At 41.2% G+C, this 26,987-nt stretch overlaps 1 protein-coding gene across 1 annotated transcript in view; it reads left to right on the top strand.

Moving 5' to 3' along the window:
* The window catches only part of LOC149829956 (histone deacetylase 2-like), a 149,387-nt gene extending 124,059 nt beyond the window's left edge, over window positions 1-25,328 (top strand). The window contains exons 12-13 of the mRNA XM_090015657.1: window positions 24,848-24,935; window positions 25,012-25,328. Of these exons, the coding sequence (XP_089871783.1) occupies window positions 24,848-24,935; window positions 25,012-25,106 (183 nt within the window). The 3' untranslated portion in view covers window positions 25,107-25,328. The remainder of the gene's footprint in view (window positions 1-24,847; window positions 24,936-25,011) is intronic.
* Window positions 25,329-26,987: the final 1,659 nt, after the last annotated feature.

The raw sequence follows: 26,987 nt of genomic DNA, 5'->3' as shown, positions 1-26,987 counted from the left end.
TCTGCAGAAGTCCATGGCATCTACCACTTAGGATAATTTCAGGTAGTCCCGTCCCCTAACTTCGATAACTGGAGACAACGAGTCATTTGCCTGTGCGGTAGTTGTTAACAACCTGTTCATCGGAGTTTTTGTACCATCCATCATCTCCCTTGATGGAAACAACAGGCGAATGGGCACGACAGGCCTTAATTAATTGATGCCCCATCCTATATGATCTGGTCTATTAGACCACTCGAGCATCTTGCCTGTGAAAATGAATCATCACCATTCTTATATGTTTCAACAAGTGCATATCGCACACTTCGAGGTTACCAATGACCTCTCATCCTACTAATCGTAGAATCATACCTGTCTAAATGTATGGTTACGATGATAAGGGTATGGGTTTCTCGAGGACAACCCCAACACAGAGTTTCACATCAGCAAGATGTACAACAAGTCTGGCCTGCTAAAACTTTGCGAAACAGATAACATATACTTGTTCTAAGATCACCACAAATCTGAAGTATCTTTTCCAAGTGCATCGACTTGGGGGTGGGGCCAGATGCTAGAATGCTTCATTATGGCCTTGCACAACTGCGTGCTCGAGAAGTCAAAGCCCCGTACGGGGAACTCTCTTTTCGAGACTAACTCACCTGTACGCAGCTTCACGTCTTTCTTGAAAAGAGCGAAGTTGGTAGGTATCCCTGCGAGGCTTGCATGGGAGGAGTCACAAGATGTAACGCCCTAAAATCCAGGACTTATAACTTTTTATGAAAAATTTGAAAGCTTTGTAATCATTCGTTTATCTGAGTTTTTAAATAGTAATTCAACGGAAAATAGTGTTTGACCCAAGTGGGCTGAGTCTGGGTCAAGTAGGTTTGAGCTCACCCCAAGTGGGCTCGGTCTAGGTCAAGTAGGCTTGACCTAAACAAGCGCAAAGAAACAATAAAAGGAGAGAGAAAAGCTAGGCTGGTTAGGTCAAGTTTGACCCAAGTAGGCTTAGTCTAGGCTAGGTAGGCTCAAGCTCACCTCAAGTGGGCTTGGTCTAAGTAAAGTAGACTTGACCTAGGCTAGAACCAAGAGAGATAAGAGAGAGAGGTGAGAGAGAACCAAGATGAGACAATTTTTCTAAAAGGGGGCACCTCTATTTATAGTTTTTTTATAGGTCGGTTTCAATCCAGATCCAAATCCAAATAGTAAAGTGATGTGACTTAAGGCCTATCCATCTAAGACTTATTTGAGAAGTAATAAAATGAATTTTGTGTCCTTGTGGGGCCCACCAGTTGCTTTTATGGAATTTTTGTGTGGGGCTCGCGTATTTCTGGGATTGCTGATATTTTTTGGAAAAACTCAACTTTTGTCCCTTGGATTCATCCTGATGAGATGAAGCAAATTTTGTTGTTACAAACTGCTCATTTTGTTTAACGAACTCGTTATGGTTCTCTGAACTTTTTTTGGCGAAAATCGTCGTGGTGGTTCATGTATATATCCTACGCATGATTGGCTCTGCTAAATTTCTTTGTTTTGTATCGTTAGGTTAATACAGTGAATATACATAAAATACCTCGTATATTTAACTCAAAATACTACAGAAATTTCACGGATCTTACACCTACCCAAGTTGAGACTATGGTGGGACGCTCCTTTTATTTTTATCCTTTTTGCCATCTTGTAAATTTATAAATAAATATACTTGGCTTAGTTTATTTATAATGAAGTTTATTAAGAGATTTCTCTGAGCTTCATTCTTGGTTTTTGTTCTTGTTCTCTGAGGGAACGTATTTCTCCCTAGTCTCTCTTCCACGCTTGTTATCGCCCCAGAGGGAATGCCTTTTCTCCTTCCTTTGCCGTCGACCCCCCATCTACCTCACGCTTCCTTTGTGTAGCTGACCAAGAGAGATGACTCTCTCTCCCCCCAACGTTGCATACCCTTCATGCTCGTGGTGCACGCCTCTCTCTAGAGCCATGCCTCATGTTCGGCCTGCCGTAATCTATAGAACCGTCCTCCGTGGGAGTTCAGGTTCTAACAGATCCAAACTCGTTCTTCATATTCACTAGGTCGGGAACTCACACTCCTGATTACTGGCATTACTGGTTCTGGGATTCAGATTAGTTGAATCACCTGAGCTGGTCCCTGCTGAGCCTTACTCTTGTGACTGCTTCTAACTTCTCGATTTTGCTTTATTTTCTAAGAATTTATATTGGATCTCTTACATCAAGAACTTTAAAGTTGCATTGGAGTTCTCCACTCCCTCCAAACTAGATTTGTCCAGAAACTCCTAGGCTACCCCATGGCCCTTATCCGTGTCCACGAATTGAACATCATCCTCATCCTCTTCTTCTTCTACCTTTGTTTGATTTAGATCCTCCACAATAGGTTTATTAATGAAAACTCCTATAGACGGACTTTCCACCCCCATTCATTTGAGTGGGATCCCGACTAATAGAGCTCTAAAGTCCCGAGTACCTCTAGGTAATTTCCTAGCATTCCTAGATAAATTCTAGATCATAGGCTCAGGTTGGCCAGGGTTCTCGAAACTCTGACCCAGTTCGATATTCAGGTTCCTTGGATGATCGGTGAGATCCTTTTGTAGAACCATGGTTTGAAATCTATAATCACACAAGAGTCTACACAAATCATGCAACACATGGATCAAGTTTTTGAAAAACAAGCTTCTTGGATCTCCTAAAAAACTCCATGGATCTATGAAGTTGCTCTAAATAGGTTCTAATGGGATGGGTTTTTTTCCTTATTGGACCTTTCGTGATATACTTGAATTATGGTTCCTGGTACTACGAGCGGGTTCTCGGTCTACTTGGTCCGCCATCGATATACCCAAGCTGATGGCTTCTGGTATTGGTGGGGGGTTTCGTAGATCTAAAATGTGGGACGCGATGGGGGTTTTTAAAAATTCACACGAAGCAAACAATGTCTTTTCAGTCAAAATCTTAAGAAAAAGAGGATGAATTAAAGAACAACCACGAAGCAAACAATGTCTCAAGCAAAGTGATTTTTATAACTTGTTGGAGGTTTATATTTTTCTAGGAAAATCTAAGTGAGATGTGACTCTCCAACAAGGATTTCTAAGTTAATTTTCCCTAAACTAAAGCAAATAATGACACAAGTCTACCTAGGGTTTTTACCTATGAAAACAAAGAAAGAAACACATAAGAAAATAATGTGGTTTTGATGAGAAAATATTTTCACACAAGAAATTGAACACTAAAAATGGATCGGATTTTGGATCTAAAATAAGATCTTATTCGAAAGGCCTACCAGGATCTAAATAAAGCAAATAAACATTTAGAAGTAGGACTCCTGGACCCAAAACGAAGATCAGATCCAAGAAAGAGGAGATTAGTAACAGACTTTGCTACCAAATTTTGACCAAGAAAATGGAGGAATTCAGGAAAGCACAAAACAAAGTAGTGATTATAAATTAAAATATCTTTTCAACGGTACTTTACTAGTTGAAAACTGATGAACGGACGTTGAGATACAATCCCAGGAATGCTCCTAAAATAGGTGATAAATAGGCATCTGCGTCTATTCCGTCTGATCTACTCTATTTTTTGGCCACCTACGCCTGCAATTTAGGGAAACAACAAAAATAACATAGGAATATCAAGACGTTAGCTTTCCAACGCCACCAAGATCACCTCGATCTGATGAATGGTTGGAAAGAAATGTCTCTCCGAAGGCATATTGGCGGTTGTCGCAGTCTGCATAACAATTTCCTGGTTTCAATTTTGGATCTCAGAATCGAGAACCCTAGAGATGTTTTTGGTTTTGAGTTAAAACAGGAGAGTTTTAGATCTATCTCTCAGGTTTCCACAGATGTGAAAACACAAATTTTTGTCGTCGGATCCCAGAGATATAAGTCTAAGAACAGGAAACATTCTGCAAAAACAGTCAGAAAAACTGATTGTTTCTCCTATTCACACGCGTTTTTGGAAACCGTAAAGCCAGAATTATTGTACACATCCAAGGCTTGAATTTAGAATCTTGTTTCATTTCGTTTGGATTGGTTTGAGGCCAAAACATCCATTGCAACAGAGCATAGGTTTTCTGTCTTGTCATATCCCATATAAGCATATAGTTTTTTAGAAAATGGATCAAAAACCCATATTTAAACTTGAAATGTGGCAGATATTCTTCAAGATCTCGTGCCTTTTCTCCTCCATTGAGTAAGGATTAGCTAGACCAACAACCTTCGGTCTTCATTTTTGGGGCGGCGGTGTTGTAAAGTATGTACCTCGAGTGAAAACCTACGAAAAATACAAGTTGGGTGGTAAGAACCACCCAAACTTGAAAAAGAACACGAAAACAACAAAAGTATACGAACGTTAAGGCTATTAAAACCTAGAAAAACACATAAACAAAACAAAATAAAAGATTACAACAACAACAACAACAACAACTACGCCTTCATCCCAAAACAATTGGGGTCAGCGATATGAACCAAAAAAGAAATTCATTTTGGGTCTTCCACATGAATCCTTTTCCTCCAATCATTTCTATCCAACGCCATGTCCTCGGTGAGGTTCAAAGCATTCATATCCTTTCCTATCATCTCCATCCAAGTCTTCCTAGGCCTACCCCGACCTCTTTTAACTAATATATTTTCCCATTTCTCCAACCTTCTAACTGGAGCATCATTAGGCCTTCGCCGAATATGTCCAAACCACCGTAAACGATTCTCTCGCATCTTATTTTCAATGGGTGCAACACCTACCTTCTTACGTATCTCTTCGTTCCGAATCTTATCTTTTATTGTATTTCCACACATCCATCTAAGCATCCGCATCTCAGCTACACTCATTTTTTGAATATGATGTCTCTTGGCAGCCCAACATTCCGTACCATATAGTAAAGCGGGTCTAATAGTCGTCCTATAAAACTTTCCCTTCAACCGCAATGGCATTCTACGATCGCACAGCACTCCAGTAGCACTTTTCCATTTCATCCACCCAACCTTTATCCTATGATTTACATCTCCATCAATTTCTCCATACTTTTGAATGATGGATCCCAAATATTTGAAATAATCATTCACTGGTATATCTTGCTCACCAAGCTTCACTACACTCCCATCACTACTTCGTTGCTTACTAAACCGACATTCCATATATTCAGTCTTACTCTTACTCAACTTAAAACCTCTAGCTTCCAATGTCTGTCTCCATAATTCTAACTTAGCATTAACCCCAGCTCTAGACTCATCAATCAAAACAATATCATCAGCAAACAACATACACCACGGTACATTTTCTTGAATTGATCTCGTAAGCTCATCCATCACTATCGCAAATAGGAAAGGGCTTAAAGCAGATCCTTGATGTAACCCAACCGTTATCGGGAAATTGGTTGTCACCCCTCCACAAGTGCGGACATTGGTTACTACTCCTTCATACATATCTTTAATTATACTAATGTACTTGAGAGAAACACCTTTCTTCATCATTGTCCACCAGAGAACGTCCCTAGGTACTCTATCGTATGCCTTCTCTAAATCAATAAAAACCATATGCAAATCTTTGTTCCTCTCTCTATATCTTTCAATAAGTTGTCTAAGAAGATGTATAGCTTCCATAGTTGATCTTCCAGGCATAAAACCAAATTGATTCTCCGATATCATGACAACCTTCCTCAACCTAGAATCAATCACCCTCTCCCAAAGTTTCATAGTATGACTCATGAGTTTTATACCACGATAGTTTGTGCAATCTTGTATATCACCCTTATTCTTATATAAAGGCACCAAAGTACTCTTCCTCCACTCATTAGGCATCTTATTTGTTCGCCAAATCAAGTTAAAAAGATTTGTCAACCATTCTAAACCTTTCTCTCCCAAGCATTTCCAAGCCTCGATAGGTATACCATCTGGGCCAACTGCCCTTCTTGATTTCATTTTCTTCAAAGCCTCTGCAATTTCTTTCTTTTGAATCTTGCGCATGAAGTCACGATTTATCTCATGAAAAGGAATGGAGAAGTCTCCAAGATCTTGAGCATGACTATCATTAAATAGCTTATCAAAATAATCTTTCCATCTCTCCTTAATCTCCTCATCTTTGACTAAAACCCTTTGCGTTTCATCTTTGATACATCTAACCATACCCAAATCCTTCGATTTCCTATCTCTCATCTTTGCAAGCCTATAAATATCCTTCTCGCCTTCTTTGGTATCCAACTTGTCATAAACCTCCTTATATACCTTAGCCCTCGCGTTTCGAACAACTTTTTTAGCTTCCTTCTTTGCTATCATATACTTCTCCAAATTCTCATTATCACGACTCTTACTTAGATTTCTATAACACTCTCTTTTAACCTTAATAGCTAATTTGACATCTCACCTTGTGCTTAGGTAGCCCTTTCTACGTCTGATGAGCATGGGAGCACGAGCGGTACTTTTGGCTTGGTTCAAGCTCGAAATGGGCGTGAGATAGGAGATTTGGGTCCTAGACTAGGTTTGATGTGAGCTCGAACTAGGCTAGGTTCGATTCTGCAGGGATTTCGACAAAGGGTGCTAGGAGAGGGAATCCAGATCTTAAAATAAGGGGTGCCCCTCCTATTTATAGTTTTTCTGGTGGATCTATATACATTTCTTGCATATCTGAGATCCAACACTCTGAACCCGATCCAGATTGCGATTAACGACTTCTATTGGGTTGCTTTTGAATTAATGGTTGAGATTTGTATAAAGCATGTTGCCTTGGATAGAGGTTTTATTTTTGTAAAGGGGATTTGGACTCAGAATATTTTGTTTTGAGTTTGGAAGGTGGTGGGCAAGGATAAAGGCAGTTTTATCCAAAGGGTGCACAAAAAATGGCGGTTGACGACAAAAAAATGGTGCTAACGACAATTCCTGCTAATACATTTTTTATACAAACGACAATTCTTGGTGATAACGACAATTCTTGGAGTTGATAATGAAAATTCATCATTTTTGGACCCTACTAATGACACATTAAAAAGCTACTGATGACAAAAAAAATATGCTAACGACAAATGTAATTGTCATTAACCTTTTTTTTTGCAGTTGATAACGACAAATGTAATTGTCGTCAGTGAAATCGATAAAAACATATTCGACATGTTAACTTGTTTTGGCCATAACTTTCTATCCGATTGTTGGTTTGAGATGATTTTTGATGCGTTGGAAAGCTAACATCCTTTGCTTTAATTCATCTTTTAAATGCAAAACCAAATTCAATCTATTTGATGGCCAAAAATGCATTCAAAGTGGGCCCTACATGGAAAACAAGTTTTTTACTAAACAAGTCACCTTGTTTTGGTTATAACTTTTGATTATGGTGTCGGTTTGATCTGATTTTTGGCTTGTTGGAAAGTCAAGATCCTCTAGTTTAATTAATCTTTTAGACAAAAACCTTGAAGATGTCATTTTGGTAGCAAAAAATGAAGTTGAAGTTAGCAGAACCTTGAAATGGGCTAAAAACACTGGATTGTGGTGCGTGACTTCTGTCATGAAATTAATCGGTTAAAATTTGTGTCTATAGGATCAGACCTTCCACACCTATATCTACTAAGATCTAGACGATTTCCAACCACTCACGTTGATCCTCTTTGCTTGGATTGGTAGAGGCCCATCGCACACGATATCGATCTTCGGCGAACTTGGCAGTCAAAATCTCCTCTCCAATGCTAGATCTGACCTTCAAATAAGGGATCAGACCCTTTCCCAGTCAGATCGGTAGATGGGTGGGTGCCTCGATATGCATGGCAATGGACGTCCTGGCTTGGTACTCGCTTCTTGAGTTGCACCGACTCTGGTACCATTGTTAGAGGGACAATCTTAGACCCTCTGCCTCGATTGTTGTGTTTGGGCAACCGACAAGATGGGAGAGAGAGAGAGAGAGCCATTCTCTCTCTTGGGAGGCAACTTCCTAGAGAGGAGGGAGGGGTCGTCCCTCTCTAGGGAGATTTTAGAGAATGACAAAGATGCTTCGAAAACAGGAAATCCTTGACTGCTTAGGGTTTCTTTGGGATGGCTTAAATAGCCTATTACATGACCCTGAAATAAACAAGACATCCGAAAAAGACATAAACATGCTCAAAAAAGGAAGCCACGACAAAGACTTTGATTTGGATCTGTGAATCTGCTCCATTCTGTAACAAATATAAAGCAATCCAATTTGTGAGAAATTTCACTAAAGTTTTTATTTGGTTTGCTCCATTTATATCTACCAACTTCATGGCCATAGACAGTGTAATGACCTCAACTCATATACATGAAAAAGTTACAATTTTTTTTTTTAAAAACAAGTGCGGAAATAATCCCAGAGACCCGGGGGCCTTATAGTTAAATACAACCACCACCACAAGGGATCTTATACTCATCTTTCATACCAACCAATCCAAATCAAACCAAACTTTATTTATTTAAATGCATATAGTTTGAGACATAAGTAAATAAGTAAAGAAAGCAAATGAAAGAGCGACACCGTCTCAAGAATTTGCCCTACAGTCATGTAATCTCCTCGTGACTCTTCTCAGAAGCAAGTCCTCCTCACTAGGCATCTGAGGCTGCGAAAAACACAAAAAACTAAGGTGTCAGAATCCCAAGAATCCTACGTATGAATCCCTCTAATGAATCAAACAAGTAAAAATGATATAAATAAGATTCATGCAATATTTTAGAGGAACATAAATATAACAAATTCCTAATTCAATTAATCATTCATGCAATAAGAAACAATTATTAAGCATGAGAGCCAATTTAATAAACAACAGGTATCAAGATTTAAACATTCAGGATACTTAACATACATTTGGGAACAATATCATGCATTCACCAATATTGCACAATTAAGGAAACAAGTAAATATGCATGATCTAATGCATAGCAGGAATATGCATAATTCAGGGCAATGCATAAATAAATTATTATTATCTTTTATTAGAGTTTTCTTTTCATATGCATGTTTCTATTAAATGCACACAATTTAAGTTTCTCTTTTTAATTACCATTACCCGCGGATACTCAAAACGGGTAAAATCCCCGAGGTCAAGTTAGGTTCTTAAGGTAGCTTAGCACACAATTTGTATTTTATTACTGGTTCCAAACTTAGCCCTCGACCGATATCAGGAATCAGCACCATCCATCGGAATATTGAAAATCAACATCTAATGTTGAGGACAGTGTTGTGAAAAGCGTTGAGGCGTAGCGAGACGCTCCACCAAAATCTGAGGCGAGGCGTAAAGCGTAAGCCTCAAAGTTTTTTTTTTAAAAAACTATAAAAAAATATCTAAAATTATAAATAAAAAAAATCTTTATTGATGAAGCAACAACCAACAGGAAATAAAAAATCTCAAAAAATAGTGAGTTCATAAAAAATAATAGTGAGTGAGTTCATCAAAAATAAAACTTTAAGCCTTAGGATTTTTCTTCATAAGCTTCAAAATAGTTTTGAGCAAAAATAATAAATCGGAACAATGAAACATAATTTTTAAAACTTTTTGAGTTAAATAAAAATTATAGGTGCTTTTCTGTAATTTTAAAAAAGAATCAATTCTGAAAAAATTCTCAAACTACAACTCTGTTTCTATATTTTTCAGAGAACTGTTTATTATTTTTTCGAAAAATAAAAGCCCTCTTTCTGTAAAACATAGGTTGAGATCAAGGTAGTATCGTAATTTTATCTAAAAAACGTGTAAGGGTTCTCGACCCATCTCAGACCCCTTTTTTTTCATTTTGTTTGTTTTTTTTCCTCTTCTTCTGCAGGTTCCACCACCGTCGCTAGTTTCGGCACAACTCCACCATCTCCGGTTACTCGTCGGTGCTCCACCGTTCGGCCATCCTCCGCAAACCACCACTACAGTCAGAGACTCCGACACGACCATCTAACGGAGGGGGGTCTCCTCCATCCTCCCTGCTGCTTCTGTGTGCCGACCTCCACCACCGGGATGCCGCCTCCGCCCTCCTTCACCAGCCCTCCAACGCAGTCGGGGTAGGAAAGCGGTTCCTCCTCCGTGAGCTCCCCCAAGGGCTTGTCCAGGGGTGACCGAAGCGTCCCCTCCGACGCCTTTGTCTTCCTCCCTAATTTTGGCTGACCCGCTGGATTCCTCCTTTTCCTCCGTGGTGGAAGAAGTGGTGGCGGTTGTGGTGCTTGGCGTCGTAGTAGCCCAGCGGGTTCTTCTCATCCCTCCTCTGACAGCAACCCAAAGAACTCCGCCACGTCGGCCTCCACCCTCCGTTGAAACTTCGGTGGGACCCCGTGGTTCACCAACTGAAAGAACCCCCACTCCTTGCACGCCTTCCCCACCAACTCGGTGTCAAAGAGCGGCACATTAAAAAAATTGGGGTGCGTGGTTGCGGGAGGGTATAAATTTGCGCGATGCAGCACCTTTACTAAGGGGCTTATGGTTTTCCACATTAACTGAAAACAAAAAGAATAAATTAGAATAGTTGAATGCATTTTATGTGTATGAACTGCAGCAAAAAGAGGCGTGTACTCCTCAGTTTGAGGCGCGCCTCGCCTTAAGGCGTGCGCCTCATGGGTATTGCGCTTTATACCTGCGCCTCAAGGCATAAAGGCCCTCGCCTTGAGGCGAGGCGCGCTTTTTGCGCCTTGAGGCACGCTTTTAATAACACTGGTTGAGGATACCATGGAAATCAGCATCCACTGATACCACTTTTCTTGGGATACCAAAACAACAGCTGTGTCTACACACTGCCCCCAGACAAAGTGATAGACTCTCCTTAAAACCGTGGCTAAGAGAAGAACCTTAATATCGAGTTCAGGGGCAACAACGCACACAAAGTTTTAGTATCCTCACGGTTTCCTCAAAACCGCAATATCCAAGATTCTCATACTAAAGAAGGGACATCAAGAAAACATAGATTATACTGTTCTTTAAATTCTTTTATCTTGTTATTAATTCATTTCTTTTAATTTGCAATTCAACATGCATAATTAATAACATAAGCTTGCAAATCAACATGCCAAGCTTTATACGGGACCACAGCCCGTGGCAATATGGAACAGTGCAATAAGAACAATAATATCACATTTGATTTTTGCAATACATTTAACAACTAAAACAAAGAGCAACACATGCTGCCAGCACCCGCAGGGACTAGGTATTGCCCAGCCGAACCCAGCTCGGCTGGGTTGCCAGCTGGTCCAGCTTGAGCACACATATAGATTTTTTTTTCTTTCAAAACGTGTGAGCAAAAGTATATTTTCAATTAGTCTAGCATGCAGATACAAGTTCACACTTCAACTATGTATATACTAACTTTCTCCAGCCTGTATATGCAACTTAAACACTTAGATGCTCATGAGATTACACCTATAGCCTCAACGACACATGTGTTACCCGTTATTGCACCCCATTGCAATTATTATATATGCAGCAAACCTGGACCAGATTTGCACACGTTATAAACGTGGCAAATCTATCTCGATTCATAGATCCTCATATACAAACATTAAGATATGTATTTTTCCTGAAATAAACTCCGAAAATAATGCAAATACATCAATCTTAACCAAGGATCTTAGGGTAAACGTTTAGATTTACCCTTTCACATGGATTTCTACCAAAATACCGCATGAAAATCGAATTCATGTTCTTTTTCTCACTCAAAACAAAAGAGAAACCCATACCCTGAATCTAAAATGAAGAAAACGATGGTGAAAGGTGGATTTGATGGCCGGAGAAGATTGAATCTCCCTTTCTTCTCTTTTCTCTCTTTTTCCCTCTTTCTCTTCTCTTTCTTCTACCTTATTTTTTTCTTTGTTTTGCTATATATAAAGAGGGTAAGAGGGGGTGACGCCCCCCCCCCCTTTTCCCGCCCATCTAAAAGGGCTGGAGAGAGAAAACTCTCAATAAAAATAAACTCTCTATTAGGGGTTTTCCAAAATTTTTCAAACTCCTTAAGTTTGACTTTTCAAAATTTTGTTAAAAAGAACTCTTAGTCTCTCAAATCTTCTTGCACTCTTCCATGGGTGTTTAAGGGCTCTTTCAAGAGTCCCAAACAAACCTCAAAATAAGTTTTCGGAATTGCATTAAATTAATTAATTAATATTAAATTACAATTAAATTTTTAAAAGTTTCCAAAAATTACCAAATTAATATGGGAGGCTTATTAACATAAATAAACCCCAATTTAAAGGTTTTTGATGAATTTAAAGTTAGAAAAATCATTGGGTATGGATTTGGATCCAGATCCAAAATCCAAATCCATCTCCAAAATCAAAATGGGTTCTGAACTGGATCAAATCCAGATTAATATGGGTCTTGGATAGAGTCCAAATCCATATTAATTTGGATCAAATCCGGTCCGATCCAAGTCTGGATCTGAACCGACAAACTGCTTAATTTTTGAAAAAATGCATTTTTCGAGCCAATCGTAGCCTGAATCAAGGAAAATAAAATATCATTGCGCTCAGAATTCCGAGACGCATCCAACGACATATTACATAAATATTAAATTCCAAATTTCACCCAAAAATAACCTGAATTTTGCTCAAATTTTGCTTGAATTTAAAGGTCGAAAATAAAACTCTTTCTTACACTTCGATTGGATCATTTAGACCTAGTTGATGAGACATGGGTTAAATCCAGACTCAAAAACATCGATCTAAAATCGAGGTTCAAACGATTTTTCTTCGAGACAACCAAATTTTCGAAAAAATCTCAAAATGGCTAAGTATGAAAATACGTGATATTATATCCCTACTCCCTTAAAAGAATTTCACCCTCGAAATTAGAACGTACCGAACAGGTGTAGGTAGCACCAGAATCAAATATCACAAGAGCCAAATAATCGACAACTAAGACGATACCTTCGATCAGATTAGTTTGATCACCTTGCTTGGTAGCCGTAACCAGAGTTACCGGAAGCGCCTAGCTAAAAGGGGAAGCGCGCTTCCCCGAAGCGCGCTTCGGAAGCGCGGAACGTCGCGCTTCCGAAGCGTGGGGGGAAGCGTCCCCCTTTTTTGGGAAGCGCATCCCCCTTTTTTGGGAAGCGCGCTTCCCTTTAATGGGGGACGCGTTTCCCTTTAATGGGGGATGCGCTTCCCTTTAATGGGAAGCGCGCTTCCCCCTCGCTTCCCCCACGCTTCCCCTGTTTTTTTCAATTTTTTTGTATTTTTTATTTTTTATTTTTATTTTTTTCGCTTCCCCCTCGCTTCCGAGACGCTTCCTATGTCGCTTCCGAGACGCTTCCTAGGTCGCTTCCGAGACACTTCCCGAATCGCTCCTAAGTGGTCCCCCGCTTCCCCGCTTCCTAAAATTTTGAAAGTGCCTCGCTTCCCGCTCCCGCTTCCCGTATCGCTTCCCGCTCCCGCTTCCTCAACTGGCAACCATGGCCGTAACAGCATAAGCTCTTTCGTTGGTCCTTCACTGACCTTGCGGCTATTGAGGCCTCTGCGGCTATTGTTGTTGTGACTGCTGTCCTCGTTTAGCCATTGGCTGGTTCGGACAATAGGGAGCGATGTGCTCAGGCTGTTGGCACTGGTAGTAAACCCCCTTAAACATCGGACAAAAACTCTGAGGATGACTTTCGTCACACCTGCGATACACTGATTGGGCCTTTTCCTGCTGTTGCCTCTGCTGAGGTCGTCCTTGCTGTGAGCCCTGCTGACCTCCCTCCCGGGTTTGCTGCTTCTTGCCTCACTGCTCCTTCCCACCTGCGGGTGGGTTCTTCCTCGCTCCACTCGCAGAACCACGTCCATTGTCGCCTCTCCGTTGCAACCCATCCTTATACTGCTCCCATTCCTCGTTCAGGACGGTCGCAGACTCTATCTCGTCACTGAGAGTGGTAGGTCGACTCATCATCACACGGACTCAAAGCCCGTCCTTCAGTCCGCGAACATACTTGGCCACCCTCGCCTTGTCACTACTGAACAAGTTCGAGCAGTACCTCTCCAAACTCCTGAATTGGGTGGTGTAGTCCACCAAACTCATGCCTTCCTAGGTCAGATCCAGGAACTTCTGCTGCATCCGCTCCCGCGCGTACGAGGGAAAGTACGCATCCAAAAACTCTTCCCTGAAAACCTCCCAGGGAATCTCGTCCACTCCATCGTACTTCACCCTTCGTAGGGTGTCCCACCACTTCTTGGCATCGCCCTTCATACGGTATGTGCTAAAAGCAATATTTTTGTCCTCGGGGACATGTAGTGCATCAAATGCCCATTCAGTCTCCTCCACCCAGCTCTCAGTTTCCTCTAGGTCGACCTTCCTTGCGAAAGTTGGCGGATCCAACTTTAAGAATTTCTCGTAGGAAACCCCATTGAGGTTCGGGACAACCTCGGGAGGATAGATACAGGTGGCTGCCTGTGCTGCCTGAGCCGTCTGCGCCGCCATTGCCTCAGTCAGGGTGTGAAGGGTATTCATCATGGAATCCATTCGCTCCTGCCAGTCTGCGGGAGCATCGGAAGAAGTCGAAGCGCAGGTACGATAATACGCCTATCGCCAAAAATTTAAAAGTCAACCCTGATCGATCCTACCCCCTTAGGATTGGTCTCGTGCGTTTACCATAATTACTATTATTACACGCACACCAACACTTGTTAATTCATATCACAAAATTAAGAATCAAATCATGAATGCATAAGAAAATTGCATACTTTCATAATGGTACCTCGTAGCCTTATTAGTGAAGGGGACTGCTTTTGAGTACGAGGCACGACTTGCTGGCATCATTGGGCATGACTTACTTACCAAAAAGAGAGATTTTGGCACAAAAAGATGATAGAATATAAGATTTTGTGGTGGACTCTAATACCAAACCTGTAACGACCCCAACTCATACCCATGAAAAAGTGGCAATTTTTTTTTAAACAAGTGCAGAAACAATCCCAGAGACCTGAGACCTTACAGTTAAACACAACCACTACCATAAGGGATCTTATACTCATCTTTCATACTTGTAACGCCCCAAATTTCAAACTTGCGAACCTTTTCAGAAAAACAGGCAAGAGACTAGAAATATCTTTCTTTCAGAGTTTGTTTATGGAATCAGCGGAAGGTTTTTCTTTTGCTAAATCAGAAGGCAAGCTGACAACTTTGGCACGTTAGCTAAAAGAACCAAAACTCACAAAATTAGGATATCCTAAGGAAAATCCGTTACAAACCCAAAACGTCTAGGACGCGAGCTTAGAGCAGGAAGAAGAAGTCTTGAAGTCATTTTGCAATCGCGCCATCGCCCGTAGTGTACCTAATTATCACATGTACCTATAAAATGGGTTAGTTTCGCGAAAAACTAGTAGGTGCACAAGAGAGACTACAAGAAATTGAATTAAGTACATTTAATTCAGTATGTTGAGCAGTTTAAAGTAGATATGCAGTTAACCAGGTGAACAGTACAACAAGGTAAGCCGTGCAAACGGGCAAGTAGTGCAAGCGAGTAAGCAGTGTAAACACGTAAGTAGTGCAAGCAAGTAAGTAGTGCAAGCAGTAAGCAGTGCAATTGACAAACGCAGCATACGATTCAATTGATCGTAGGCTGTGAACCACCACGCAACTAACTTGTTCTCGTTCCTAGAACGGGGTCTCTGCATTGAATCATTATCAGGACATCGTTTGTCGCCCTCACTACTTCTAATAAACGCTTTTCCTGAACCACCTTTATCTATTCCCATCTCTCAAGGCCTTACGCGGCCAACTGTCACCGGTTATGACTCACTAAGGTGTCATACTTTCTCAGAAAAGCCCACCCTTCCGTAGAAGGTCCAAAATATGATCATGATCTAAAATCGCTAAAGATCTGATTCTCACATTAGGGATTAGCATGTAATCATGCTAAAGCAGAAAGCCAAAACTATAGATTTATAACTAGCTATCTCAAACAATCTTAGAAGATCATCACAGCTCGCCATAACTTTTTATGGTAAGCAAAAACACAAGATTCACGTCGGATCATTCGGTCCGGGAGATATACGACCTGACAAGGAATTACCACACTAAAGGGTATACCTGGTCTTAGACCATACACTTCCTCACAGGAGTTCACCGTCTTTACGGCTACCCATTCGTGGACATTGTACATCCTCAGAGAGATTCTACTGCTCTAGCCGGATTACCCGATCTGGGAAAAGTACAACCTCACAAGGAAACCTTTGGAAAGCCGGTCCCCAACAAATGCCATATCCAATGGAAATCATTGCGATACATGCATCAACACAAATGACCGCTCTCAGGGTCGATAGCCACTATTACAATCAACAAGATCAATGTCGGATCACCTAGTCTGGGAAATGTATAACCTCAAGGAATTCCGCCCTAGACGGTATACCTGGTCTTGGACCACACACTTCTTCACAGGAGTTCACCGTCTTTACGGCTACCCGTTCGTGGACAGTGTACATCCTCACAGAGAATCTACCACTCTAGCTGGTTACCTGGTCTTGATTATACACGCCCTCGCAGATAAACCTTTGGAGATCAGGTCCTCAACAGACACCATACTCAGTGATATATGCATCTATACAATAGATTGCTCTGAACGATTGACCGCTCTTGGGGTCAGTAGCCACAATATGGGCACAAGCATGTATATCAGCAATATGCATCGTATCACTTCACATAGTAAAACAAAACACACGAAAACATGCAAATATGGCAATCCAGTTGAATTTTATAGGCGAAGAGTAACTAACTCTATCCGACAGCCAAACAAAACAACTGAATAAGATAAGCACTCATAACAATGCTTGTAAGACATATAATTACCATCAAATGACTCAGTCTATCAGCAAGTAATTAAATTAATCATAAGGCATAAACCATTTCATCGCAAGCCATTCATAAGCTATACATGATAAGCAATTATACGGCAACAGTTATATCACAATATGTAAGCAACTTATAAGACAAGCGGCCACATCAATCCTAGTTGTCACCAGTTCGTAGATTACGAGCTATCTACAATCACATCCATCATAAGAGATGCAAGCCAACAAGTGCTACGCTACAATAAGCACCAAACAGTTCGACTAAGGGATAAAGCAAGTCACATGCTAATATGTAGCAACTGGCATAATGTTATTATTATAAGCATTTAACTACTATGAGAAGCTACTTATTACTCCGCAAAGAACTGCGTAAGCAGTTTAACCAACTAGAGTAACTCCTCGACAGGCAGGTACAACTCTACGAGTAGCATACTGAACTACTGAGCAAGCAAGCAATCGACCAGTGTGGACAAACTTTATGTTTCGATATTACTGGCCTGCGGGTACGCGCAGGCAAAACGTATAAACAACTGAGACTAGTTCGAGCGTCTGTTATTCTATGTATTTTCAATAACCCGAATAGCTAGTTGAGTCCGCTCCAAAGGGGACGACTTTAGCCGAGAGAGGATTCCCCAGAGGCTAAAAAACAGTGCCACGGATGCATCCAACTTCTGCCGAAGTGTTGAGCTAACTATTGTAGCCCCTTTCCCCTAACTCCAATGACTGGGGAGGCCGGATCATTGCCCGTGGGGTGGTTGTTAACAACCTGTCCATTGGAGTTTTGTACCGCTCTGTCCTCTCCCTTGACAGAACAACCAGAAGCGAATGAGTGCGTTAGGGGTTGCTTAACTAACGACCCATCCTATGCTGTGGTCTTTAAACCACTCGAGCATCTTGCCTGTGAAGGTGAATGTGAGGCCATTTATGTGATTACAGCATTGTGCATTTAGCACTGTTCGAGGTCGCATGACCGTCTCATCCGATCATCGCAGTACTAGACGTGTCGTGCACGACTACAAGTACTCTAGGATGAAGGGGGTATAGCTCCTCAATAGAAGCCTCAACAGGAGTGTTTCACAAAGATGTAATGTTTATCTTTTGAAATAGCAGTACCTTGTGCCAATATTATGCAAGCGATTTTCTAGAATCTCATCCGCTATCAGGGTATCTGCATGCCTCGCATGACTCGATACTGACCTCGATAGATGGGATACTGGTTTCTCAACAGAACCAACCAATCACCTCCTTCCAAATGCTTTGATTTGGGCAGTCTTTGATGCTTTTGCGCAGCTCCTTAAAGTCTCAAGTCGACTCTGCAGGACTGCGCACACGCAGAGCCAGGATCCTTGCAAAGTATCCCTCTCCTTAGACGAAAGTGTATCGCCAGCTCTCGACTGAACTCTTGTCGCGAGAGGGAGTGATAGATGTCTCTTGCATCCTCCACGAGGATGCCTCAAACGCGTATGCAATGAGCGAGAACCTGAGCATCATCTGCAATAGCAAGGCAGTAACAACACATGCAAAAGCAAGAGCCTAGGCGCAAAACGCAACCGCACGGTAAAGACGGTAAACAAAAGTGCAACGCAAAACCTCGGCACAACGCGCGACGGCAAGTAACAGGAGTGCAACGCAAAACCTTTGCGCGATGCGCAACGACAAAGTAAAGGTTATAAACAGGAGTGCAACGCAAAACCTTTGTGCGATGCACAACGGCAAAGTAAAGGACAAGGATCGTGAAACCGCGTCCTTGAGTTAAATGCGTACTCGTATATATATATATTTATTTAATGGTCCCTTTTTAGTTAATTGAACTTAATTCAATTATCCAAGTCTTCCGTGCAATCTTCCCCTACCTTTGAGAGTTGCAAGCTTGCTGGCGTCTGCGAGTGTAAGCGATGGACGGCTTGGGTCACAGAGCGCGAGCAGGATCCGTCGCACGAGCTGCAAAAGTAACAATCTTAGCAAGCTAATACCAAAATAGAAGGTCAGGGGCACTGTCATTGTCCTGACGTGAAGGAAGCAGAGGCAAGGGCATCGTACCCCCGACGGATCTGCTTTACGAGCAAGAAACAAGGCCAGGGGCTACGAGCCCCTGCTGACCTGCTATCAACAAGAAACAGGGAGGCAGGGGGCGGCACCCCTGCCCGAAGAAGACAATGAGGAAGGCTTCGCCCTGCTTGTCGAAAGAGCAAAGAGGCGAGGCCCTTCCCCGCAAACCACTAAGGGGGAGGCAAGGGCTTCGCCCCTGCCTGCCGAATATGTAAAGAGGTCTAAGGGGCTCGGTCCTCTACCTTCTTTGCAAAAAGGGCAGCGGCGACGACTTTGTTCCGTCCTGCAAAAGAAAACAAAGACAGGGGACAAGCCCCTGTTTGCCAAGCAGAAACAAAACGCAGGGAGGGCTCGACCCTCCCCTACCTAGTAAGCATAGGGCGGCGGGAAGAAACCCAGTCCTCCCACCGTGCCCACCGGTCGAAGAAAAGACACAGGCAGGGGGCTCTGCCCCGCCCAGTCTGACATGAAAGAACAATGACAGGGGGCTCTGCTCCCCTGTCGATCGAACCAAAGAGGGAGACAGGGGGGAAGTCCCCCTGCCGACAAGCGGCGATGACAGGGAGCTCTGCCCCCTATCGGTCGGCTGAACACGGAGAAGGTGAAGGTGTAGGGAGGGCTCAACCCCCTCCCCTGCCGCATCTGTGAGCAGGGAGGGGCTCGACCCCCCCCTCCCTTGCTAAGAGTGGGCACAGGGAGGGGGTTCGACCCCTCCCGTGACCCCATGGGGAGTAAGGAGCAGGGAGGGGGGGCTCGACCCCTCCCCTCCTAATAGTGGCATAGGGAGGGGGGCTCGGCCCCTCCCTTACCAAACACGGTGCAGGGAGGTGCTCGGCCCCTCCCTCGCTGAAAAGAGTCGCAGGGAGGGGGCTTTGCCCCTCCCCTGTGATTTAGGGCAGCAGGGAGGCGGCTCGAACCCCTCCCTGCGCAACAAAAAGATGAGGGAGAAAGAGAGGGGATCAAGGAAGAGACGAGAGAGCAAAGAGGGGAAAGGGGCGTACCTGGGGGTCGTCGACGATGGCGGCGCGGTGTTCGGGGAAGACCGGACGCGACGACGACTCAGGCTTGCTCCTGGAAGTTGCCGTCGTCGGTGGGGTTGGAGGGAATGAAGGCAATCCACGACGGCATCAGAAGGGGTCTCCGACGAGCAGAGGGAGAATTGGATGGCCCGAGAGATGGGAGTCGGGGGAGGTTAAGAGGGAAAGACTGGGGAGAGTGCAGGAGAGAGACAGCGAGGGGGGGTTTCATATTTGAAACCCCCTTGCCTTGTTGTCTAAAGAAGGCTCGAGGGAGGCGGTGAGGCTGTGCCCGACCGCCTCACCTTTTGGATCCGGGTCGGGTCCAAATATGGATTTGACACGGGTCACACAAAATTTTTTTTTCCGACTTTTACAATACCAACCAATTCAAATCAAACCAAACTTTATTTATTCAAATGCATATAGTTTGAGACATAAGTGAATAAAAGTAAAGAAAGCAAAAGAAAGAGCCACACCATCCCAAGAATCTGCCCTGCAGTCGTGTAGTCCCCTCGTGACTTTTCTCAGAAGCAAGTCCTTTCCACTAGGCATCTGAGGCTGCGAAAAACACAAAAAGTAAGGTGTCAGAATCCTAAGAATCCTACGTACGAATCCTTCTAATGAATCAAAAGTAAAAAGAACATAAATAAGATTCATGCAATATTTTAGAGGAACATAAATATAACAAATTCATAATTCAATTAATCATTCATACACTAGGGAATAATTATTAAGCATGAGGGGCAATTTAATAAACATGTATCAAAATTTAAGCATTCAGGACATTTAACATACATTAGGGAACAATATCATGCATTCACCAATATTGCATAATTAAGAGAAACAGTAAATATGCATGATCTAATGCATAGTAGGAATATGCATAATTCAATGTAATGCATGAATAAATTATTATTATTTTTTATCAGAGTTTTCTTTTCATATGTATGTCCCTATTAAATGCACACAATTTAAGTTCTTTTTAATTACCATTGCTCGCAGATACTTAAAACGGGTAAAATCTCCGAGTTTAAGTTAGGTTCCTAAGGTAGCTTAACACACAATTTGTATTTTATTGGGTTCCAAAAATAGCCCTCGACCAATATCAGAAATCAACACCATCCATTGGAACATTGAAAATCAACATCTAATGTCGGGGACAACATGGAAATCAACATTCACTTGTGCCACTTTTCTTGTGATACAAAAACAACAGTTGTGTCTACACACCACCCCAGGCAAAGTAGCGTACTCTCCCTAAAACCGTGGTCAGGAGAAAAACTTCAATATCGAGTTCAGGGACAACAACAACACACACGGAGTTTTAGTATCCTCACGATTTCCCTAAAACAGCAATATCTAAGATTCTCATACTAAAGAAGTAACATCAAGGAAACGTAGATTACACAGTTCTTTAAATTCTTTTATCTTATTAATTCATTTTTTTTAATTTGCAATTCCACATGTAAAATTAATAACATAAACTTGTAAATCAACATGCCAAACTCTTCATGGGACCACAGCCCGTGGCAATATGAAACAGTGCAATAAGAACAATAATATCACATTTGATTTTTGCAATGCATTTAACAACTAAAACAAAGAACAACACATGCTCAAGGCTCACACAGCTCATGATAATTCACTTGATCATCAATGCATTCGTATGCAAAAATCATGATTAACATGCCACTTTGCATTCCTTTCAAATGTTTTTCAATGCACATTCATGTATGTCAATTTAGAGGTGTGCATAATAAAATTCATATGCATGGGACCACATGGTCATGTTAATTTCATGCTTTCATTCAATTTGCATACTCATATCAACTACATACTCAAATTCACATGGTTATGTCACATGCAATGCTTTGGTGCAACACACATTTCAAGCAAACATGTGAACATTCAAATAATGGTGCACGTGTCCAATGCGTCAATTTAATGTGTACCTTCGCATAGGATGCAACCTTGCAATACCACTTCGGGTCAACCTAAAATTTCAACTAAAGGAAGGCGAATCATGATATTCTCTTACACACATGTAGCTGAATACATCAGGAATAGTAAATCTGGAGCTTTACAACAACAACAACAACGCCTTCATCCCAAACAATTGGGGTCGGCGATATGAACCAAAAAGAAAATCATTTTGGGTCCTCCACATGAATCCTTCTCCAATCATTTCTATCCAATGTCATGTCCTCGGTGAGGTTCAAAGCATTCATATCCTTTCTTATCATCTCCATCCAAGTCTTCTTAGGCCTACCCCAACCTCTTTTAGCTAATAGATTTTCCCATTTCTCCATCCTTCTAACTAGAGCATCATTAGGCCTTTGCCGAATATGCCCAAACCATCGTAAACGATTCTCACTCATCTTATTTTCAATGGATGCAACACCTACCTTCTTACGTATTTCCTCGTTTCGAATCTTATCTTTTAGTGTATTTCCACACATCCATCGAAGCATACGCATCTCAGTTACACTTATTTTTTGAAAATGATGTCTCTTGGCAGCCCAACATTCCGTACCATATAGTAAAGCGGGTCTAATTGTCGTCCTATAAAACTTTCCCTTCAACCGCAATGGCATTCTACGATCACACAACATTCTTTTAAATGATAGATCCCAAATATTTGAAACAGTCATCCACCGCTATTTGTTGCTCACCAAGCTTCACTACACTCTCATCACTACTTCGTTGCTTACTAAACCGACATTCCATATATTCTGTCTTACTCTTACTCAACGTAAAACCTCTTGCTTCCAAAGTCTGTCTCCATAATTCTAATTTAGCATTAACCACAGCTCTAGACTCATCAATCAAAACAATATCATCAGCAAACAACATACACCATGGCACATTTTCTTGAATTAATTCAATTCTCATATGCTAATTCAATTCTCATTCATATGTACATTGAACATACATTCAGATATAAAATAAATCTAGATGAGTTCTCAACACTCATTTTTGGATACACACAGACTTACATGGAAAAGAACTACACATCACGAAAAAAAAAATTTCTTTTTTTTTGTGAAAGAAATCCAGCACCTAGCCGACTGTCCGTCGGCTGGGGCTCGGCCTCAGCCCAGTCGCGGCTAGGGCCGACTGCCCCAAAAATACATTATATTTTTTTTTCTGCTTTTCCTAACCTACCAGCCGACCCCACTCGGGTATGTCCACCAGGCTCGGCAAACCCGGCAGGCCCAGGCCAGCTGAACTCAGTTCAGCTGGGCCTGTCATGGCTGCCTGCACCTGGCACGAGCTGCCAGCACCCGCAGGGACTGGGTATTGCCCAGCCGAACCCAGCTCAGCTGGTCCAACTTGAGCACACATAGATTTTTTTTTTCTTCCAAAATGTGAGCAAAAGCATATTTTCAATTAGTCCAGCATGCAGATACAGGTCCACACTTCAAATATGTATATACTAACTTCCTCCAACCTATATATGCAACTTAAACACTTAGATGCTCATGAGATTACACCTATAGCCTCAACGACACATGCGTTACCCGTTATTGCACCCCATTGCAATTATTATATATGCACCAAACCAAGGATCTTCAAATACGTGGCAAATCTGTCCCGATTCAGGGATCTTCAAATACAAACATCAAGATATGTATTTTTCCCGAAATAAACTCCGAAAATAATGCAAATACATCAATCTTAACCAAGGATCTTAGGGTAAACGTTTAGATTTACCCTTTCACATGGATTTCTACCAAAATACCGCATGGAAATCGAATTCATGTTCTTTTTCTCACTCAAAACAAAAGAGAAACCCATACCATGAATCTAAAACGAAGAAAACGATGGTAGAAGGTGGATTTGATGACTGAAGAAAATTTAAAGTTAGAAAAATCGTTGGGCATGGATTTGGATTTGGATTTGGACCATCTCCAAATGGGTTTTGAACTGGATTAAATCCAGATTAATATGGGTCTTGGATAGAGTCCAAATTCATATTAATTTGGATCAAATCCATGAGATCCGGTCCGATCCAAGTCCGGATCCGAACCGACAAACTGCTCAATTTTTTAAAAAATGCGTTTTTCGAACCAATCGTAGCCCGAATAAAGGAAAATAAAATACAGTTGGGCTTAGAATTCCGAGACACATCCATTGACATATTACACGAATATCAAATTTCGAATTTCACCCGAAAATAACCTGAATTTTGCTCAAATTTTGCTTGAATTTAAAGATAAAAAATAAAATTCTATCTTACGCTTCGATTGGCTCGTTTAGACCTAGCTGATGAGACCTGGGTCAAACCCAGACTCAAAAACATCGATCTAAAATCGAGGTTCAAAGGATTTTTCTTTCAGGCTTAGCCAAATTTTCAAAAAAATCTCAAAATGGCTAAGTGTGAAAATACGCGATATTACAGACAGCATGTATGAAATAACCTAAACTTCCAACCTTACTCTTACAAAATGGAAAATTTTATTGATCTGATTTGTCTTCTAGATATAAACCACTTCCCGTTGTGAAGAACAGCAATATTGTCAACATGTAATCTTCTGGGCAATTTTACTTCTATCTTCAAAGCGGATAGCAATATCCTCAGTCAACTAAATTTGCAAATGCACGTGATATAATGGTATAGGTATAACCTGCTGTTCAGATTGAACACTTGACCTTGCCCCTACCTTATGTCTTATCGAGGAGACATGATGACCCCTTACAAAGGAAGAATAGTCAGATGCAGACAACTTATTCACTTATCTTGCCCAATCTGTCTCCAGTATATATTGAAATCTTATCGTGATTATGATTAATCTACTAATACTTTTGACAGGACTTATGTTCAAAAAATATTTTAGAATCTGATGTACCACATCCATGGAAAAGTTTAGGGCAACAAATGGACTGGGCAACTCCAATGTTCTCCAGCAGTTCTCTCCATAAAATGGAAACAAGAATTTGAAAGCGTATATCTTGCCAAATTGTACTTGTGAGACATGGTCTCGTAATCTTATACCAAAGTTGATTTGCTTGTTTTACTATAATTGGCTGATGAATGCACTTTTTAGTTTCATGCCAGGACCTTTTCTAAGGTTAGTTATATCCATATGCAGGTGTCCCCTGATGGGATTATTCAGAGAGACGAAAGGGTCTTTCGATTTGCAAGACAAAGAAACATACCTCTTGTCATGCTTACTTCAGGTCATCTACATCCGCCCCTCAAATTTATGTCATGATGGAAATATAAAGGCTTCTAAAACTGGTTTGTATGTTGTAGGTGGTTATATGAAGTCAAGTGCTCGAGTCATAGCAGATTCAATAAAAAATCTGAAAGAGAGGCATTTGATAGACTTGGACTTGTCAAATCTTTAGAATTTGTGTGAAGATACTTTACCGCTTTGAAGTTTTCATGTAAGTCCAGACTCCATATTATCCTCAAGGGTTGCAGAAGATATTATGGGCTCATGTACCTCCTTTGGGTGATCTTACAGATGAAACCCATGTTTTTGATGAAAAAGATTCTAAAGCTGCATACCCTGTTTTGTATCTTGTGTATGTATTTAGCATGTAATTTGCTCCATTGACATACTTCTACAAAAAATTGTAAACAATTGTCTTTGAAATTTAAAATTTTCTTTAGGTTTCTCCGAATGTGTCCCTTTACATCTTTGAATTGGTAACCTGGCTGATCCCTGGGGGGATTAGATAACAGTCACATTATTGAGATACTGTTCTATGTGGTTCTACCAAGTACTGTGTAGGGTACAAGTATATTTTCTGGTGGTTGTGAAAAGTATCCACTAAGCCTTTAAATCTAACATTTATTAACGCTAGAGATTTAGATGAACTGGAACTTCAGGGAGCCCCTGAGACCTTACTGATATAATATCTTCAAACATGACCTTTTGAAATGCCTTTTCTTGCTGAACAAACTTCCACTTTCGACTTATCATGGTTTCTCGTATAACATTGTTTATTTAGATTTGTGGGACTTCTTTACTGAACACTTTCCTTTTCAAATCAAGAACAAAGTATGCCCATAGTCCCTTGGCATCTGTAATGGATTTTTGAGCATTTGCTTCTGCTGCTGGTCGTGAGTCTTGTGGATCATCTTCCTATGTCTCAATTCAGAGAGATCATGTTTCATAAAGTCAAGAGGTCCTCTACGTGAAAATGGATTTGCTGGCCAATTTTCCAAGGCGGTATTTAAATTTTTCTTGTTCATCCTGCCTAATATTATGCATCTCGTTTATTGAGCACTATCCTAGAAGATTGGTTTATAGGGAAAGAAAGTGGATGATTGTTATACGTTTACAAATCAACCATGGGTAGCTGAAGTAACTTGAGTTACTGAATCCAAAGATTTATTCCTTTCTTCACCTTTGGTTCAATAAGATTTTGTTTCCCTACTCCGGTGAATGCTCTTCTCCTTCCCCTTGAGACATAGGTCTACGTGATGCTAATTTTAGAAGGAAAAGAGACCAGAATCTCAAAGATGAATCTCTGTTACCCATATAGCACATCCATCATTGGTATTGAATGAGTCTGCAATCAAGTAATCGAACTTTCTGCATGTATCTATAACCATGAAAATACAATCTTCGTCTACCAACAATAACCTTGGTTTAGCAGTTAAATGTGAATAAATGAGCATTTGAATTGCTGTTTGCCAGAGAAGTTGACGCAGTTGCTTAGTGAGGCCCGAGCGGACTGTCTTTTAACATGTGGGCTAGGTCCAACCTAATTGGTCATTTTCAAGTATGATTGTAGCTCCCATGCTAGATTGCAACCGGCCTGCATTCCTCTGACATTCAAGGTCTAACCACAATCAGCCAGTGATTGTCATCAAGACCTCCCAATTTTATAAGTAGGGCTGGGAACAAAACAAACTGCTGGTGTTCGGCTTGTAAAAAGATTGTTCTAACTCGTACAATAGGCTTGCCAATGTAAACACAAACAATAGGTGTTTGTATAGGCTCATTAAGTAGTAATAAATATTGTTTTATATATCTTTTAGTTGTCATATTATAGTGTAAAACAAATGTTTGAACTTTGAAGTGTTTTGGCTTACATGTAATTAGTAGTCCAAATCCTATTACTTCCAATTTTCAAACAATTTTTTTTGCATACAAAAGTTTGTTTTTTTGGTAAACAAGCTAGTCTGAGCTTGGTTTGCTACCTCAGGCTTACGATCTCAAGCTCGGCTTGGACTTGGCACAAGCATCTTGCTCATTCTTCTCGTTTACAAAAAAA

The sequence above is a fragment of the Nuphar pumila genome, chromosome 8, assembly GCF_984573655.1.
Source record: "Nuphar pumila chromosome 8, dmNupPumi1.hap1.1, whole genome shotgun sequence".
NCBI lineage: Eukaryota > Viridiplantae > Streptophyta > Magnoliopsida > Nymphaeales > Nymphaeaceae > Nuphar > Nuphar pumila.
This window is presented reverse-complemented; position numbering and strand designations above follow the sequence as displayed.